The sequence below is a fragment of the Epinephelus fuscoguttatus genome, linkage group LG14 (genome assembly GCF_011397635.1).
Source record: "Epinephelus fuscoguttatus linkage group LG14, E.fuscoguttatus.final_Chr_v1".
Lineage (NCBI taxonomy): Eukaryota > Metazoa > Chordata > Actinopteri > Perciformes > Serranidae > Epinephelus > Epinephelus fuscoguttatus.
The window spans coordinates 24,409,134-24,427,878 of NC_064765.1; the positions used below are offsets into that span (position 1 = coordinate 24,409,134).

An 18,745-nucleotide genomic window follows, 5' to 3' on the forward strand; every position below is an offset into this window, starting at 1 on the left:
AATAATCGATCATCATTTCGGTAGTAGGGTCTCAAGTTTCTGTTTAAAATGTTTGGAAATATGCATTATAAGCATTTGCTTTATCAAGAGTTAGATGAGAAGATGGAAACCACTTTTCCATCTCTACAATAAATGTGAAGCAACAGGGCAGCCTGGCTCTGTCCAACAGTAAGAAAGTCAGCTACAGAAGCCTCTAAAGCTCAACAGTTACCATGTTATACCTTGTTTGTTTAATATATCAGTAATAAAAGCACAGTTTTACAGTAAAATGCTGCAATATTTGGTATCTTATACGTTAACATGTTAACCACAAAGCTTTTAGGTTTGCTTTGGACTCACAACTACATAAGTTCACGAGAAACAAAAATGCGTTTCCAAGAACCATCTTAAAGGTCCAGTGTGTAGGATTTAGGGGGATCTATTGGCAGAAGCTGAATATAATAAAAATAAAAATTGAAGCCAACTTGGAAGTGCCAAAAACTGCAGTTCCTTGAATGGCCGCTTGAGGCTGGCTCAATGAGCGAGTCAATCCCCATATATCCCCACGTTAAAATGCCTGACTTTACAGCAGAAAAAACATGTTTACAGCCTGGTACAAAAAATGTTTTTGATTGCTATAGCTAAATTCAACATTCATGACAACTGTGCGGGGGTTCAATTTTTATATAACTCACAAATTTACATTTTTACTAAGGTTTAAAGTTATGCATATCCAAGAACGTGGCTGCTTTGAGTGACAGGCTGTCTGCTCAGCGCCATCACAATCTATGAGCCAGATCTCACTCCTCCACAGCTCCACCCTCTTGTCCCAATATGGTCACTTTTGGCTCCAAAAAACCAAGATGGCAACAGCCAAAATGCCAAACTACAGGCTTCAAAACAGGAGTCCACAAACCAACAGGTGACAACACAGTGGCTACATCCATTTATGTTAAAGGCTATGGTTTTTGTTAGCTTAGTATGTGCCTGTCTTACATAGGGAGCAGGTCTTTTTTCAAGGAGCACGCCATGTTCCACCACCATGTTTCTAAAGTAGCCCAAAACAGACAAACCAAAAACCAGCTCTAGATACAGTCTTTTATGTTTTAAGGTTGAAGTGAAGGCCATCATAGGTTCTCTACACGCTTGGAAAAGGAAGGGTGGTGGTGTTGGGGGCATTCAGTTGACTGCAATCTGCAACCTCACCACTAGATGCCACTATGTCCTACAACACTGGCCCTTTAAGACCTTAAAGCACTGATTTTTACAACACATACTCACATGCACACACACACACACACACACACACACACATTGCTGACCAGTCACTATTCATCATCTTACCAAAGAGAGAAATCCTATGTCTGACAAGAGCTGCCAGTTTACAAAACAGGCTGGAGGTGTGACAGACAGAAAGGAAGAAAGGAAATCAGACAGTTACAATAAGTAAATTCTTAGAGAAAGAGATCAGTGATTAAGATTATAGGAGTTTAAGATTTTTAATAAAGAATAGTAAAGAATTACTGTCACGCCATGTTGCTGAAACTGAATGCTTTATACCTGGTGACCATCTCCTTCTCCTTGTTGGAGGCATAACCGCTGCTGCTCAGGTTCTTATTGGGGGAGGAGAGGAAGTAGAGAGAGTGGTTCTTGAAGTACTGGTCGATGAGAGGAAGGAGAACCTGAAGGAGGATATTGATAAAGACGAGATCACATCAGGTTGTTGGAATTTAATTTAAAAGAGTTATCTACATATATGCAGTAGCTGTATTTACATCACATTCTTACTTTGGCAAAAAACTTGATTTCTTGTTCGTGAGGAGACCTGTCTGTTTTGCCACTGGCAGCCATGGCCTCTGGATTGAGAGCAAAAAATGCATCTTTAATAGTGAGTAACAAGACCACTTTAAGTCTCTTGTAGTTAGGTCGTATGTAATATCACCATACCCAAGTGAGCGATGAACTCCTGAGCTGAGTCGACATACTTTAGCAGCTTCTTGAGGAACCTATAGGCAAACCTCTTCTCCATGGAGGAAGAGTCCTGCTCTAAGTCCTTCAAACCTCTGCAACACAATAAGATATGAGCTAGAAATCAACTCTTTAACTATCAAATGGAAATTTATTGAGCAGTGTTAAGTTTCTGTAGGATATCAACATGCTAATGTAGAACCGACATCTTGAAATTGTTGACCTTGTGATGCTGTAGCCATTGATCTGCAGGAAGCGAAAAAGCTCCTGAGCCTTCTCCCGATCTCTGGCCTTCTCCTTGGCTGTCAGCGTGTCGTAGGGCACCAGCAGAGGGTGCGTTCCCCCGCCTGAAACCAAAGGCAGTCCAGTGTAAATAAGACTTTATCGGCCACTGTGTGTCCGTGTAAAACAGATGGTGACATGAAGTGGATGCACCACTCAGCTGAACCTATTTAGTCAAAGACCGGCAAGCAGGACACACACATATGCTCAGAGGCACATATTAACACCACAACAAGCCAGTGGCACTTTACATCCACCCACACATCTCGTCCTCGCTGTTTTACAGGTATCTGTGTGTAATATGTGCCTATGACTGACTTCATGTGCAAATCACCTCTGCTTCCAAGCTCACTCTTCTTCTTCTTGGCCCAGATGTTATGGTAATTTTCAGCCACCACCTCCACCATCCCCTTGGACCAAAGACAAAAGATGCATCTCGGTAAGGAGCATGTCCCGCCTACGTTACTCATTCACATTCAGGAAATACAGCTCTTCATCTCGTATTCAGACTGAAAGGTAGTTTGATGTAAAAAAAAAAACAAAAAAAACAAAACAAACAAAAAAAAAAAAAACGAAAAACCTGACAAAACAGAAGTGAGGTCACTTACCTGCAATTCTCTGGAGAGAACCACGTTACTTGTGTCTATTGGGCTTGGATTGAAGCCATTTGCCTGGAAGTGTTCAAAAAAGTGCAGATTTACAGTGAGACAACGTATGCTATTAGTTATGAATCAACAGTTTGATAACACAAGATTTAGCATTTGTTAAAGGATTATTCTGTGTCTTTAGGCTTTGAGTCTATTATGCTGGGAGATTAGCAGCAGAATCAGCTTTGTTTCCACGGTAAATAACTGCCAGATCTGAATGTTTACAACTGCATACAGTAACTGCTGACAAGTGGTACTGTCCTAACAGTAAGAGAATGTGAACTGATATCAGCTGTAAGCCTGGGGCAGAGATCAACTCAGCTAAAAACAGGAATTATTATGATTAAAAACAAAAACAAAACACATCTACATGTTTGTCTTAAAAGGGACAGTTCACCCCAAAATCAAAAATAGTAGTGCTATCTAGCAGTCCAGATTGTTTCTGTGTGTGTTACAGAGTGTTTGAGATATGGGTCATAGAGATGTCTGCCTTTTCTTGAAAATTATGAAACTATATGGCACTCAGCATGTGGTGCTCAAAGCACCAAAAAATAAATTCGAAAAACTCAACAGCAATGTCTCTTTGCAGAAATCATGACCCACTTACTAAAGATAATCCACAGACCTTGTTGTGGCAGTTTTATTTAGGAGCTACTTTCTTTCTATGGAACTACACCTCAACAGAATTACTGCACAGAAGACAGCTTGCATCTACTCATGCACCGAAGGCTCAGGCTCATGAGAGCGCAAGATGCAAATATCAATGGCATCATCCTCGGCTGAGCTGAAATATAAGCTAGCTCAGTGGTGTTAAGTGAGCTAGCAGTAGATGCACGCTTCCTTCTGTGCAGTGATCCGGTTGGCAGGTGTGCTTCAGTGTAAAAGAAAATAGTTCCTACATGAAACTGCTCACAGCAAGGTCTGTGGATTTTTTTTTTTTTTCCTTTGGCATTTTGAGCCCCACAAGCCAGATGCCATCTAGTTCCATTATATTTGAGAGAAGGCAGACATCTCTAAGGCTGATATCTTCAACAACTCACACCAAATCAATCTAGACTGATAAATAGCACTACAGCTAAGAGGAAAAATATAGATTATTGATTATGGGAGTGAACTGATATAGTTTTGCTGTTGTTAAAAGTGGTTCCCAATCAATCAATAAATCAATATGTTTCATGAATTCAAGGTAAAACAACACGACTAAGGTGGGATTTATACTTTTATAATCTACACCATACCTTACGCCATAGCCTGACATGCATCTCCCCAGAAATGTAACTAAACGTCACAGCGACGCAGACCTCCTATCTATTTTTGTAAGATGAAACCATTTCCCTCAGTGGAAACAAAGCTTTTATTAACTTTAATTTCACAGATAAGAAACAATAAATTGTGTAGACAAAAAAGCCTCCATAAAAATTGCATTTTAAGTCTTGGGTGTGATTTAACCTGGCCTCATTTGAGGATCTCCGTTTGTTGCTAGGCTAATTTATACAGTGTAAGTGCCAAAGGCTTGTGTTAATAACGTTAGCATGTTGTATTTGTTTGGAAAACATGTTAAGTATAAGACTTGTGAGGTGTAATGGAGCCAAATTGTGTGCCGTTACCTTTGTTAAATGTTGCTGTGGTCCCTGGTTTTATATGAGAAGAAGAAAAGATCACTAGCTGCTAGGCTAATTTACAAAATGTAAAATGCCACAGGCTTGTGCTAATAATGTTAGCATGTTAAATTTGTTTGGAAAACGTTTTTAGTAAAAGACAGTTGTTTTGTCAGTGAGCCTTGTGAGTTGTAATGGAGCCGAATTTTGTAACGTTACCTTTGTTAAATGTTGCTGTTGTTCCTGGCTTCATATGAGTAGAGGAAAAATCTGGTAGCCACTAGGCTAATTTATACAATGTAAAATTCCATAGGCTTGTGCTAATAACATTAGGATGTCGTATATGTGGGGAAAATGTGTCCAGATAAAGTGTTTGTTTGTGAATGCTGTGAGTTATAGTGAAGCTGATTTGTGTACTTGTGTTTGAAATTATCTCTATTAAGCCATGTTTAATGTGTGTTTAATGTGTGTTTTGAATCAACTAAACTTTACAGCACTTCACAGAAACCCTGTCGCTGACTAGTGTTTTGGAGGTCTAACTGCAGAGTGACACAGACACACCACCACACAAGTAAAAATGTTCACAACGGCGTAGGCGATGTGCGTAGGCGATGTGCGTAGGCGACGTGCGTAGACTACGGCGTAGGGTCTGCCACACAAGTATAAATCCTGCTTAACTGGTTTACAAATGGTCATTTTGTTGGTGAAGTATTCCTTTAGGAGGAAGTAGACAGAAATAGAAATTTTGTCCATGAAGCACTAAGATTTTATTTTCATGCATTAAAAATAAGATTTGTTTATCATCATACTTGAGAAAGACAGTGTTGTGGAGAAATAGACATCATTTATGACGATTTTATTTCTAACATACCTTAGCTACAAAACATTATTAATGGTCTGATAATAAATGTTTTGTTTCAAATGTTTTTGGAGGACAATCACATTTATTTACATCAGTGTATGTCTCTGCCATATTCTTCTGCACTGTACCTGTGAAGCCTGAGAAATCTTTCGCATTTTCTCAGTCTCCCTCTGCTGATACATGCTCTCTCCATCCTTGGTCCTGTCAATGCTCCAGCCCATTGCCAGCATACACTTCAGGGACTCTCTAATTGGCCATCTGTAAATCTCTTTCTCCTGAAGCACACAGACAGAAATAGGGAACAAGGACTACAGCCCCGAAGCCTCAATCTCTTCAGCGTTACCCTCCTTCACAAATCTCACATTCACTATTTTGTACCTTCTCTGTCAGGGCTTTGTAGACTCTGAGCTGAGGGTGAATCTTGGCCTTCTCATCCACACAGTCTCCATATTTCCATCCCAGCAGCACCTGAGGCACAAGCACAGAGGGATGTACAAGGGTGAAAGCAATCTTCATTGCTTTCACAGTCCCCTAAGGACGCGATTTATTATTTGAAAGACTGGGCAAGAGATTAAGTACGCATAACACATTAAAGAGTCATGGTACATTCAGTTCTTGCTGTTCTCAGCTCTCGCTAAATTTTTTGACAGATGCAACAATGCAGGCTAAGCAGTTGGCACAAAAGAAAGCAGGGGCCTTCAACAGCCGAGACGAGCACAATTATTGTCAGCATGCCCAGAGGACCCCTTCCAACAGAAAGGAGGCATTACCAACAGAAACAATGCTGTGATATTGGAAAAAAACAATAGCAAGATATTGATTTGAATTGATTTTTTTCACTTCGATATGGCTGCTTCTCTGCAGCTTTTGCGTGCAGTATTTCTTTTCAGACATTTTAACTGCCCTCTCTTTTCCTTACAACACCCATGACTTGTTCCAAGTCGAAAACTGTTCAATTTAATCGCCATTTCCACAAGTGAAAGCTCTTATCTTTGGTCTTACCTTCTCTGCTGACCACTTCTCATGGCAGTGCTCTGCGTATTTGTTGGCAAAGTGCTCCAGCTTCTCTGGAAGAGCAATGCTGGGAAAAAATGCGACAGTTACTCAACTTCTGCATTAAAATGCATGTTACTGAATTTATGCACAGTCATGCATGCCATCAATTCTATGATATAGTAAGACAAGCTGATACTATATCTTATTGACGTGTGGCTCCGGCACAGCTTACTTAGCAGCATTGATGGGTTTGGGGTCAAAGTTGCCCTGAGCATCTACAGAAACAGGCTTCTCCACAGTGGTACTAATGGAGGCGTCCACGTAGTCCGGTGGCAAAGCTCCAGCTATGGCACTGAGGCAAGGCATGGCCATCTTGAACAGCTCTGCATCATATTTCTACATGGTGAGAGACAGAAAGGAACAATTAAAATCTAAGTATAGTTGTGTAAATTGTCTTCTTATTTAACAAATACAATTAATGACCAGCTGTTCATTTAAGTTGGGACTTAAATAAAGCTACACAGCCACTCCAGTGAAAGTGTAACAGTGCAGTGGGACCAGGAGAGGAGACGTTAATGAAGAATTATTCTAAAAGCTGGAGAACCAGCGCGCTAGAGGCTTTGGATCAATGACGGCTGTCCAGCCGGCCCTTTGCACAGCCTCCTTTCATGAGTAGGCATTTAGTGAGATGCACTGAGTTCAGCCCTCTGCATCATAAACAGACCTCAAGATGTTTGTGCCAACAAGTCCCTCGAATACATACATGGTAATTACCTCCACCAAGGAGGTTATGTTTTCACCAGCGCTGGTCTGTTTGTCTGTTTGTTTGTCTGCAAAATAACTCAAAAAAGTTATGAACGGATTTTGATGAAATTTTCAGGAAAGGTAGATAATGGGACAAGGAACAGATGATAAAATTTTGGTGGTGATCGGTTGAAGCAAAGTGGATAAAATAATAAAATAGCGCTAAATAGCACTGTGTATTCACTGAGTTGTAGAATAGACTCATTCCATAACCAGACGTGCGCCACTGGTTGGCAGTGGCGAGTAGGCCTACTTGGGCTCGTCAGGAATAAATAGTCTATCGTCTGACTGAATGGGGGTTTTCCAGACTCAATGACACGGTATGTACAAGACGCTGCTGTTGATTAAAACTGCCTCCCAACTTGATGTTTTGGCCATGCACATGCTTAAACAAAATAGTGCTAAATAGCGTTTTCATAGTCAATCTGTAAGGGAAAGTTTTAGAAAGTTAGATTCATTCCATGACCAGACGCGCGCCACCGGTTGGCAGTGGCGAGCATGCTAGGCTCCCTGCAATATCAAAAATAATATCACAAAATAAATACACCACAGTGTCTCCATGGTGAAGGCATATATAACCTAATGATAGTGATGCAAATAACCTAATTGTGATGCAGGCTGCAAAATCTGATGCAGAGGGGGAGGGAATATCACCTACTTGGCGGAGGTCTGCACTCTCTGAGTGCTTTTCTAGTTAAGACTGTGATGACTTAGGGGACTTTAATTTAACTGTTCATGGCTTTTGTAGTCAATTTGTGGCATTACAATCTCTTATATCATTTCTTACATCTATTATATTTCTTACAAAATGCTTTTTTAGATAAAGTAGATGTCAGCCTTTTGCCAAATACATGTTAATGTAGCATAATGAAGTCACAAATGAGAGGCGAAGTCACTCCCTTCCAGTCAGTGTTGCCAACTTGGCGACTTTCTTGCTAGATTTAGCGACTTTAAAGACCCTCTTAGCAACGTTATTTCTAAAAAAAAAAAAAGCGACTAGCGATAAATATAATGAGACCATCTGAGAAGAGAGAATTTCTGTCTTCTGTCATCAGCGTGGGGTCTGGCCTGTCTCTCCTCGTGCGCTATGCAGTAGGTGTGGGACAGGCAGGAGAGGAGGAGATGCAGCTCGCCATGGGAGTTCAGTTGTACTGATGTTGTTTCTATGGTAACATTTACAACCATGCTCTCTGGATTTACACACAAGATAAGTGGTGCACTATAGCATCAGCACCAAAGCTCCCATGCCATTCAAATATTTTATTTTGGATTTCTCTATTCAATCTAATACAGCAAAGTTTTTTAATGCCTGTAGTAATGCGCAATGATGTCACAAAAATGAGCACATGACATCATCTGGCGACTTTCAGTGACCATTCCAGCTAGTGCTAGCTACTGTCATTGGAAAAGAGTTGGCAACACAGCTCCTGGTGTCTCCCATGGGACCTTATCTCAGAAAATATGTGTGGTAATCAATGGCAGGGAGACATTTTCTTTTATTACGTTTAAGTAGTGCCCTTAATTACACATATGATGTTCATAAATTTAAATGAAAGTCAAGAAAGTCGCAGTTTATTGTAGGTTGTCCTGGCACCATTAAGTGTTGGGGGAAACCAATAAATGAACTACATCTCTTGTCTCGCAAAATAAATGTCACCAACACCAGCTAGATACTTGGCTCGGTAATTTAGATCCATGCATTAATGATGTTTTATCCTGTGGCTCCTCCTCCTCTTATTATCAGCCGGGAAGCGAAAGACGACCTGTTGTTAGCGTGAGTACATCCCAGTACACAACACAGTGGCATCGTAGCTTCAGCAAGAGTTAAAGGTATCACATTACCTCAGCAACATGTGTTGGAGTTTTCTGTTTGTGTTCCTTGTTTCATGTTATTCATTCATGTTTAATCTGCTTCCTGTTTTATTTCATAGATTCTCTCCTCATGTGCCATGTCTGATTTTACTTCCTGTCTTTGTGTGTTTTCTGTCACACCTGTCTCGTTAGTCCTTCCCTGTTCCCAGAGTCTTCTCTTCACACCTGTTCTGTATTAGTAAACCCTAGTTGGTTGCCAATCCCCATGTCCCTCCTTTTGCCTGCGTCCTCCTACTCCAGCTGTGTCTCGTTATTATGATTTGTTTTCTGTGCATATACCTGTGTGTTTCCCTTTGTTCCTCGTCAGTTCACCTGTGTTCTTGGTGTCGTCCCCTGTTCCGTTTCCTTCCTGGTGTCTTGTGTTCTGTTCAGATTTTTTACTTGAGTTCATCGTATTATCCTGGTTGGTTTTTCAGTTTAGTTTTGGATCTTCTTTCGTTTGGACTTTCAGTTTCCTGCCTGTTCTGGATGATTTGTATAAGCTTTATTAAAGGAAATGGCCACTTCAGAATGAAAATACAGACAGTACTTACTGACCCTCATGCCGACAAGAAGTCCAGTCTAGTTTTTGAATCCACAAAACTCGTTCGGTGTATCGGATGATAACAGCTAAACGGATTTTTCCATACACTTGAAGTGCATGGAACCCACGTCCAAAATCATTTTGAAAATGTAATAAAACTCTGCTAATGCATTTCAAAAACGTCAGAAAGGCTCGTCCGTCGTAATCCAAGTGCCCTGAAGCCGCAGCATGCAAAATTGACTTTTTAAAGACATAATTTCACGAGACTCAAGAACATCTCTGAATGTTCTTGAGTCTCGCGCAAGTTGCCATGTAAACACAGCACGCCTGCAAGCTAACTGACCACGGTGAGAAATTATGCCGTTAAAGTAGATTAAAAAACTACTCTGGACTTCTTGTCGGTATGAGGGTGAGTAGGTACTGTTCGTATTTTCATTCTAAAGTGGTCATTTCCTTTAAAGCTCGCTTTTTGTTAAACCTTAAACCTGCCTCCTGCTCTGCATTTGGGTCCTTCCTGAACTGATTCCTGACAATACTTCAACAGTTGTACAACAAACTGTGACTTTCTTGACTTGCAAAATTAAAAAAAAAAAAATAATAAAAACATCACATGTAAGTCAAGGTGCTTTTCAGAAACCTCATCATTGACTACAGTCCACATTTTTTACAAGGTCAAATGGAAGTCTGGACAGGGAAGGACTTCATCTTTCTATAAAATTGCAAATAAAAATGAAAAAAGATGGAGTGACCCCTCACCCTCTGGGACAGAGAATCAAACACTCCCCAGAAGATTTTCTTGGTGAGCAGCAGTTCATCTTCAGATGCTGTTCCGTAGCTGCCCCAGCCCGACGGGAGGCAGTAGTACTTCCAGTTCTGCTCGTAGTGGTTGGTAAGCAGCTGGAGGACACACACAGGGCAAAGGTCAAGACAAGCAGAGTAACAAATACACAGAATTTAGCAGCCTGTACAAATGCTCAAGACTCACTGGCAGTGGGCCATGCATGTATCGCTAATATGAAAGGAAATCAGACTCAGCACAAATGAAATCCAAATGTGCACATGAAGGTAAAGAGGAATCGTGTGAACCATCTCACAGGCCAGTCACAACCTATTACATCTACAGTATTTCTTTGGTGTGTTCCAGACGGATTGAGTGGAGCAGTGGAGCCAACAAGCCTGTAATCACACAGTCCAATACTTCATCCCCTTGTTTTCCCTCCTGCAGCTGCCCACTTCCTCCACAGCAGATGATTAATACCGTGGGTGTTAGAAATGTGCACCTCTGAGTGTGTGTGTGTGTGTCTGAGGGCAGAGGTGTATGCCAGTGATATTACATTAAAGGTGCACCTGCAATAGAGCTGGTGGAAATTAATTGTTGTGTACCTCCCCACCAAGCTGACAATCTAATTAACCAAGGTAACAAAGCAGCAACCACACAGACAAAAACAAAAGTTAGATTATGTAGAAAGTAAAGGCAAACAGATAATGAGGCAGACGGGAAACAACTAAAGCTGAGGCATGCGAGCCGACCAACATGCAGAAGAGATAAAGGCAAGACACAGGATAGCAAAGGAATTTTAAAAAATGAGAGAAGTGAAGAAATTGTTGCCCACTCTGAGAGGCATCTTGCAGTAATCAGTCAGCAAGGGCACATCAAAGACGAGGCGGCGCAGGAGCTGCTGCAGCATGGAGGGACGAAGGTGCCTGCAGAATAAGGTAAGAGAGAGATAAGAGTGCTGCTGCTGCCCTGAGCTGCCTTTAACCACAGCGTCTTCAGACACTGACCACTTTTTTCACACTGATTTAGAGGGATATTTAGGAAACCTGGCCCTGAGCTCGGATAGAGTTTTTGTTAGAAAGCAGATAAAATGTACTGTTGATCTTTTGCTGTTCCTGCCAGCTGAGATACCACAAGTGTTTGGTGTAGTCAAAAAGAAAAACCTCGAAAACTTTTAACTGTACTAATACAAAGTTTCCTCTGCTCCTTACTTGCAGACAGCCAGCAGGCACTCCTCTATGGCGTCTCTCTGGGCCTTGGTGAGTGACCGGCCCTTAGAAAGGCGGTAGATGGTGTGCAGAGTGGAGTCGATGAGGGTGGCGTGGTGCTCGGTGCCGGCAAACAGAGGGGCGCAGCGGGTGAGGAGTGGGAGCATGGCGGAGCCGATGTAGCGGTTCATCGCCAGGGCGGTCTCTGTTGTACACAGACCCTCCTGTGGGAAGAACGGGTCACAGGTCATACAACATGTGGCAGTGGGGACATTATTTAATTTAAAGTGAGACTATGTAATCTCAGAAAGACCAAATAACACATTCTCCCTCTGAGAAAAGAAACGGTTCTTGTTGCTAGATGATTTGCTACACTTGTATGGCGTGTTTCTAGTCTTGTGACAACTCAAAGTGCTTTTACACTACATGTCACATTCACCCATTCACACACATAGTCACACACTAATTGCCGAGGCTACCATACAAGGTGCCACCTGCTACTCAATAACCATTCAAACACACACCAATGGAGCAGCCATCAGGAACAATTTGAAGTTCAGGATCTTGCCCGAGGATACTTTGACATGCAGATTGGAGGAGCCGGGGATCGAACTGCCGATCTTTCAATTAGTGGAAGACCTGTTCTAACTCTGATCCACAGTCGCCCTACTTTCTGACACTCTCTCTCTCTCTCTCTCTCTCTCTCTCTCTACTTGGGCTACCCTTAAAGGAGCTGTATACAACATTCAGGGCATTTATATGATTGACATTCCGAGCCAGGATTGTTCTCAACAGAATTCAAACAGTGCTAACATCAGCAACAGTACTGACAGAGCTAAAGGTGTTAACCTTAGGGGGGACCGGACAACGCTGGCATTGTTAGCACCCATAACTGCCTGTAACCACTGTATGAGCGCATGCAGTGCAATCGGCTTGTTATTTGTATACACACACAGGGACCGATTACTAAAACAACAAACAAAGAAACTGAGATAACAACACCCAAAGAGGTAGTGTGGCTTCATTCTCTGCTCAGGACACCATTACTCCACTATATCTTTATATAGCAAATAGTTGTTTGCTGCCACATTAATGCTCTGAATGTCAGAACCTTTAAACTATGTTTTAGAATTTACAATTATCTTGTAATGGTTACTTGTGGGCTACTTGTTTTGCTCTAAAACAAAAGACTACATCTGATGATCATTTTCAAAGAATACAGTTTGAATAAACAAATTATCAGGTTAACAGGTTTGCAAAACATGTAAGCAAGCCAAGCTAAAGAAAGCATGGGACTATTACAACCACACACAACACTTGAAAAGATTCCCAAATACCAGACCGTCACACATGCTGCATCGATTAAATTAGCATGAGTACAGTCTCTGTCAGTGTGAACAGCTCCGCCTGATGTCAGAGATGATATTCTTAGCTTTCTGCCACAGTAACACTGTTGACCAGGACAGACACGTCTACAGCAAAAGAAAAAAGCCTCTCCTTGCTGTCTAGGCCTTAACGTTACTGCACTGCACACATCTAACACACACACTGGGAATCGGCTCATAAAATAGCTGACTTCACTGCAGGCCAGGTGCTCAGAATGACTTTCACTCCCTTGTGTGCTGCTGCGCTTTAAATAAACGTTTTATCATATTATGTGATGATGGATTCATTTTAGCCACAAGTCTGCGCACTATGGATCTGAGAGCTTAGAGCTGAGCGAGCTGTCAGCTCCATAAACATTTAGTTGATAAATAAGAGTACAGAACAATTAAATGAATCAGCCAAAGAGCAACTTGAACCATGGCTTAATGAGGAGCTCCTCATTAGTATAAAGGGTTGCCCAATATTATTGATCATGAAACTCCTTGATGAAGTTCATGTTACATTCATTACTCCTGTGTTGTTGTCAGCTTAACCCACCGTATCCAGAGAGGTAGCAGCCCTCAGGTCAGGAAGAAAGCCCACTTCCAGCAGGTGAAGCAGAAAGCTCTGGTCCTCGATACCATACACCCTGTCCAAAAACAGCACCATGGGGGCCTTGTGGTCCGGACAGAAGCAGGCGGACATGTCTGGCTCGGTCACCGACCCATCTGAGAGAGATTGAGACAGGGAGAGAAAGGCACAACATGTAGAGTAAACCACTCAGGTGTGAATCAGTGAAATACCCAGAGAACAGCCCACAGTGCATAATGGCAAGTCTTTTCTGATTAGGGGACTCGTGTGTATTCATTAGGCGGCATGCAGCAGCATGCGGATGAGAGTTTTCTGGTGCTGGAGCCACGGCCTGCTGTCTTTGCTCTTGGCCTGCTGACAGAGCTCGTGTGTGTGGCGGTGCTCTGGGCAGCAAATTTAAGAGGCGAGTCTTGCCATGCTTATGCAGATCAATCAATAGAGCAAGACAGCTCGCTATAGAAATGATCTGGCTTACTCAGAGCTATGGGAGTGTGCAGTAAAGCGTTGTGCTGATTAAAAAGGCATGAGCAGTGAAATGTAATCAATAACCTTCCGCCTTGCTCTGAATGTGCAGAGTTTCATAAACCATTGTACCTTTACATGAGCTAGACATCCTGTAGTAGCATGCAAATGTGTCCTCTGATGGAAGGATAATGCCCCGATCAGACAGAGCGCTTTTGCAGCTTAAATTGCTAGTAGGCACCTACTGAATCACCTGTCCTTAGCTTAACTCCTATTTGGCTGTGAAGTAAACATCCAGATCTGGTGCGTACAAAACTAACAGTTGCTCCAACTGTGATTGACGGTGAGAGGCTGTACGTTGGTCACAGGGAAATGGAGATCTGTGTGGGTACATGAGACCCTCAGAAAGAGGAGAAGGAAGAGGGAGAACCTCCAGGCGGTTCAGAAGCTTCACCTGGACAATGGTTGGTTCAAGGCCTATTTAAGGATGAGTTGGGAACAGTTTGACAATTTGCTGTCAATCATTGGGTCTAACTAAGGTTGGTGAAACATTTAAAACATTGTTGAGGCTCTAATTTGTTCGGTTATGTCTTCCAGCTTGCCTAGGGTGGAAGTGAGCTAACTTTGGCGCAGAACAAACCACGAACACCACTACCTTTTGTCATCCCCACCACAGAGGGCCTGTTTCAACTTTTTTCAACTTAAGGGCATTTAAGGTGCTCCTGCAAAAACATGAGGTGCTCAGCAACACAAAAGTAGCCAGCAAAATGCTTCACTCTTACTGAAGACCCTTTTAAAAAGCCGCTCTGATCTGAGCCTAAAGGTGTGCAGTATGCCACTGTGTGTTATGAGAGTGAACATCCTGACCAGTACCTTTGTTGGTGATGGGCATCTTGAGCGGTATGCTAATAATTCCCACAAGATCTTCCGTAGGCACCAAAGAGCGCAGGATAGCACGAATCCGCAGAGCTTCACCTTTCCCCTTGTTGATGAGCTGAAGAAGAGAAAAATAGTGAAAACCTGTGCGAGAAAAACAACAAATAAATTCACAATTTCCATCAAACGTACATGCATCTCTGGAGCGCAGCGCCCCAACAGGTCGATGAGCGCAGAGTAGAAGGACATGATGGCATTGCCCATGTGCACCACCTCCTCCTCATCGTCGCCATCAGCAGATCTAACGTTGGGAAAAGCGAAGAGTTGAGGAAAAGCAGAAAAGGAAAAAAGAGAACAACAAAGCTAATCTTAAGGGTAAGTCCTCAGTATTGATTTGATTGGTTTTGCTTACACATCAGAGCTGACTCCATGCACAGAGCCCGGCAGGTCAAGAGCCGGCGTCTCAGAGATCTTGATGGCTTCCTTCATGGCAGCCAGCAGGCCATTCCCTCCCTCCCCCCTCAGGGCAGGTCCGAAACACTCTGGACGACGGATGAGCAGCTTGACCACGACGCTGGAGTTCTCCTCCACGCTCTCGCCTGGAAAACACATAATTATACATAAAAGAACATACATAATGTCAGCAAGAAAATACAGCAGCTCTTACATAAACACACCACTATCTCTAAGCTTCTCTAGACTTTGCCGTGAGCAGCTGAAGGTAAAGGTCTGTCAAACCTTGTTGGAGCTTTGCTAACCTTTGAATAGAGATACAGTAAAATAACAAATAGAAAGAAAGAAAGACTGAATGATAACTGCAGCCATACCGTTGACAAAGACAGCAAACCGCAAGAAGGAAAGGTAACGCTCCCCCTCAATGGGGTTCCAGCCGATGTCTGGGTAACCTTTAGACAGGAGCATTGGACAACTCTGGAGACCACAGCCTGCTAGGTAGGTCACCACCTTCGAGTGAGGTACATACATAACAACACATGTAGATTAATACTTTCATTGACACTGTCTTTACATCAAGCAGATAAACAGCATGAAGGCAGGAGTCTCACCTTGTCTAGATCAGGTTCCTCTAGTGCCAGAGCCAGGCCGTTGTTATCCATCACGGAGGAAGCGGCCACATCTAGCGGGGTGGAGCCCCTCATAGCTGGTGAAGCTACAACACAGAGGACTCTTTAGACTCAACCATTAACTCTATTGTATGCCATATTAGCTTGTGCAAACAGCAGGGGGTGGTGTTGCCAAAATATCACTGGTAGCTGATCTGCCAACAGCTGGTTAGTGTTAAAGGAAAGTTTCCTCTGTCAGTCTGCTTTCATCTAGGTTCCACAGGGTCTATGGGAACCAGTTTATGTAGCAATGTGCATAAACATATAAATACTGTGGTTAGAGCTTGGATATTTTTATATTTTTAAGATTTCAACCTTTGATTTTAGATTTGCTTTTACTGTTACATAACTCCTGTCACCTGTTTGATGAGCAATCTGACGTGTGTGTATGTGTGTTTGTGCGTTTTTGACTGGGTGCATGTGTGTGTGCAGTCAGGGGAGACACTCTCCCGCCCCAGTGGGGTGCTCTCTGAGACTGTGGCACTGCCATCTTCTAACAGAATGGGAGATGAGACGCTCTCTCTTCGCTGACAGATTCTCGGCGCTCTGACTCACAATTAAACACACGTCTTCGGAGGTGCGAGGCTAATATATGTGAGCTCACAGGCGCAGAACAAGTCCGACGATGGCAAAAGGGTGACTACAGTGCATCGCCCATACTAATGAGAATGTTGGCTGTTTGTCTTTCATCCGTCCCAGAGGTGGTTTTACAGGTGTGTTTGACCACTGACAAGCGTAAAACTACACCGTAAGCCCAATAACATTACAACCTTTGCTCCTAGCGCTTAACCCTTTACCTTCCGTTTTGCAAGTTCACATTGAGGGTAAGAGTGTCCTGATTCTAGAGGGGTGGGGTAAAGGGTTAGGAATACACGGCCCTTTAAACAAAGCTTTTTCTGATGTTTAACACTAAACAGAGAGTACTGCAACCCAAAGATGTATTTTCTTCATTAATAAAGATTTAAAAACTATGTCAACCATCATAATATCTTAGTTTAATGTCGTTACAGTGTATTGTGGTCCTTTTCTTTATAACAAGCATAACAACTACTAGTAGTATGCTAATGTCAAGGTAGCTAGCTAGCTTACACTACATTGTCGTTGATGATTTGTGCATGACAGTTGCATTTTGACATATTTTCACGTCGCATTCCCCCTTTGATGACGTATGACACGTGAAATGTAGCTACAGTCTCCTCCACTATCAGTGCAGACTAGCAGGGTAGGAGGACGAGATGCAATAACAAAAGCCTACAGAAAACTGCTAGCACAGGTGCACCGTTAGGAAAAGCAAACCAGGCAAATGTTAAAATTGGGGAAAAGGGGCCCCTGATGGCCACTCCTATGGGCACATTTTCCAATGACAACTATAAAACCCTTAAAACTCCCATAAAGGCGCTATATAGTGCACCTCTGCTGCTCCAAAGCACCCCTAGAGAGAAAAAGAGAAGAGAAAGAGACAGGGAGAGAGAGAGAGAGTGTGTGTGTGTGTGTGTGCCTGTGATGATGACAGTGAGGCTGCAGCGACCAGAGCAGAAAGTATGAAGCTAAACATAGCACTGCTGTGTGTGGACAGTTCAGGCTATTTTCAGTGAATCAATGCTACAACTCCTCAAGACCTGAGCCAAGTCCCCATGACTTGCTTGTCACCCGCTCATTAAAGTGAAGAAGTTTAGCCCCAAAGTTAGAGAGCGAAGTTAGCTTCCCACTGGACTCTGACCAGGCTCACTTGGGCTCACCTTGTTAAGATGGACCAGCTATTCTCACTTAAGTGACAGAGACATCGAGAGGTGTACCCACCCAGGCCCACGCTGCTATTCTCCAGCAGGTAGCTGAGGTGGTCGAACATGGCTTTCTGGTTCTGACGGCTGATGCGGCAGAAGTAGCACAGGAAGCGACAGCAGCTGGCCACCATCTTGGGGAAGGCAATTTCCTGTGGAATGGCACATACAGACGAAGTAGGGTTGTAGACAGTTGTTGTTAAATCACAACAAAGGCAAAGCGTAGGTGTCCAAAATATTTCTCAGACATCCATCTTATGTATTGTAAACCTGCATTTTTTCCTAATGACACTTGTATACATGTCTAAATCTCTAGACTCAAGTGTTCTTTGACACAGCGTGATGTTGATTTTGTAAATTATTGTCTCATTTAGAGTAAAACAGACGATAAAGTAAGGTATGCTTTAGGATGTGGCAACCTTGTGATTGACAAGGCACCACCATGGCAAGCTGAAGCAATGTGTGTCCTCCCCAGCTCCATCGTCTCGTCCAAATATGGTCACTTGCGGTGCCAAAAAAAAAACAAGATGGCAGCCAAAATGCCGACTTTGAGGCTTCAGGATGGTAGTCCACACACCAATGGATGATGTCATGGTGGCTACATCCACTTCTTTCATACAGTATATTATGAAACAAACAAACAAAAAACAGTGATTTGCCACTGAATAGTTTTGGAGAGGTTGTTGTTTTATTCTGGGGTGCTGAGTTTACTGTAATGACTTTCTGCAGGCTTGTATCTATAATGTCTCCCGCATGTCTTCGTTGCTAATTAACGTCTAAAGGCCTGACACCTTCACACGCTGCCAGCCAGCCTCGCTCTGCCCTTTCTGCCCTCCATCCCAGACTCTGGTGCTGTCAGCCTGAGGAGAGAGCCCATCTACTGGGACCATGTCTTCATTAATGTGCACTCGCAAATGATAACACACAAAACTGGACTAAAAGACAAACTTTCTCAGTGAGCTACATTAATTTTGGCAAGGTGATACGGTGAGCCCTGTGGGTGCCTCTTTAACGGCCTGTGGAGACAGACAG

The 18,745-nt window shown here is 42.8% G+C and overlaps 1 protein-coding gene across 12 annotated transcripts in view; it reads right to left on the reverse strand.

The window, feature by feature from the left end:
- Positions 1-18,745, reverse strand: part of LOC125900452 (ryanodine receptor 3-like) — a 157,059-nt gene that overhangs the window by 40,133 nt on the left and 98,181 nt on the right. For all 12 annotated transcript variants that reach the window (XM_049595456.1, XM_049595457.1, XM_049595447.1 and 9 more), the window contains 21 exons: positions 17,733-17,865; positions 15,876-15,979; positions 15,639-15,774; positions 15,224-15,410; positions 15,004-15,112; positions 14,809-14,929; positions 13,441-13,610; positions 11,521-11,741; positions 11,145-11,235; positions 10,288-10,428; positions 6,565-6,728; positions 6,339-6,417; positions 5,715-5,804; positions 5,465-5,611; positions 2,838-2,900; positions 2,564-2,639; positions 2,171-2,294; positions 1,927-2,042; positions 1,768-1,835; positions 1,540-1,661; positions 1,324-1,373 (listed from right to left, as the gene is read on the reverse strand). In XM_049595456.1, the coding sequence (XP_049451413.1) occupies positions 1,324-1,373; positions 1,540-1,661; positions 1,768-1,835; positions 1,927-2,042; positions 2,171-2,294; positions 2,564-2,639; positions 2,838-2,900; positions 5,465-5,611; positions 5,715-5,804; positions 6,339-6,417; positions 6,565-6,728; positions 10,288-10,428; positions 11,145-11,235; positions 11,521-11,741; positions 13,441-13,610; positions 14,809-14,929; positions 15,004-15,112; positions 15,224-15,410; positions 15,639-15,774; positions 15,876-15,979; positions 17,733-17,865 (2,512 nt within the window). The remainder of the gene's footprint in view (positions 1-1,323; positions 1,374-1,539; positions 1,662-1,767; positions 1,836-1,926; positions 2,043-2,170; positions 2,295-2,563; positions 2,640-2,837; positions 2,901-5,464; positions 5,612-5,714; positions 5,805-6,338; positions 6,418-6,564; positions 6,729-10,287; positions 10,429-11,144; positions 11,236-11,520; positions 11,742-13,440; positions 13,611-14,808; positions 14,930-15,003; positions 15,113-15,223; positions 15,411-15,638; positions 15,775-15,875; positions 15,980-17,732; positions 17,866-18,745) is intronic.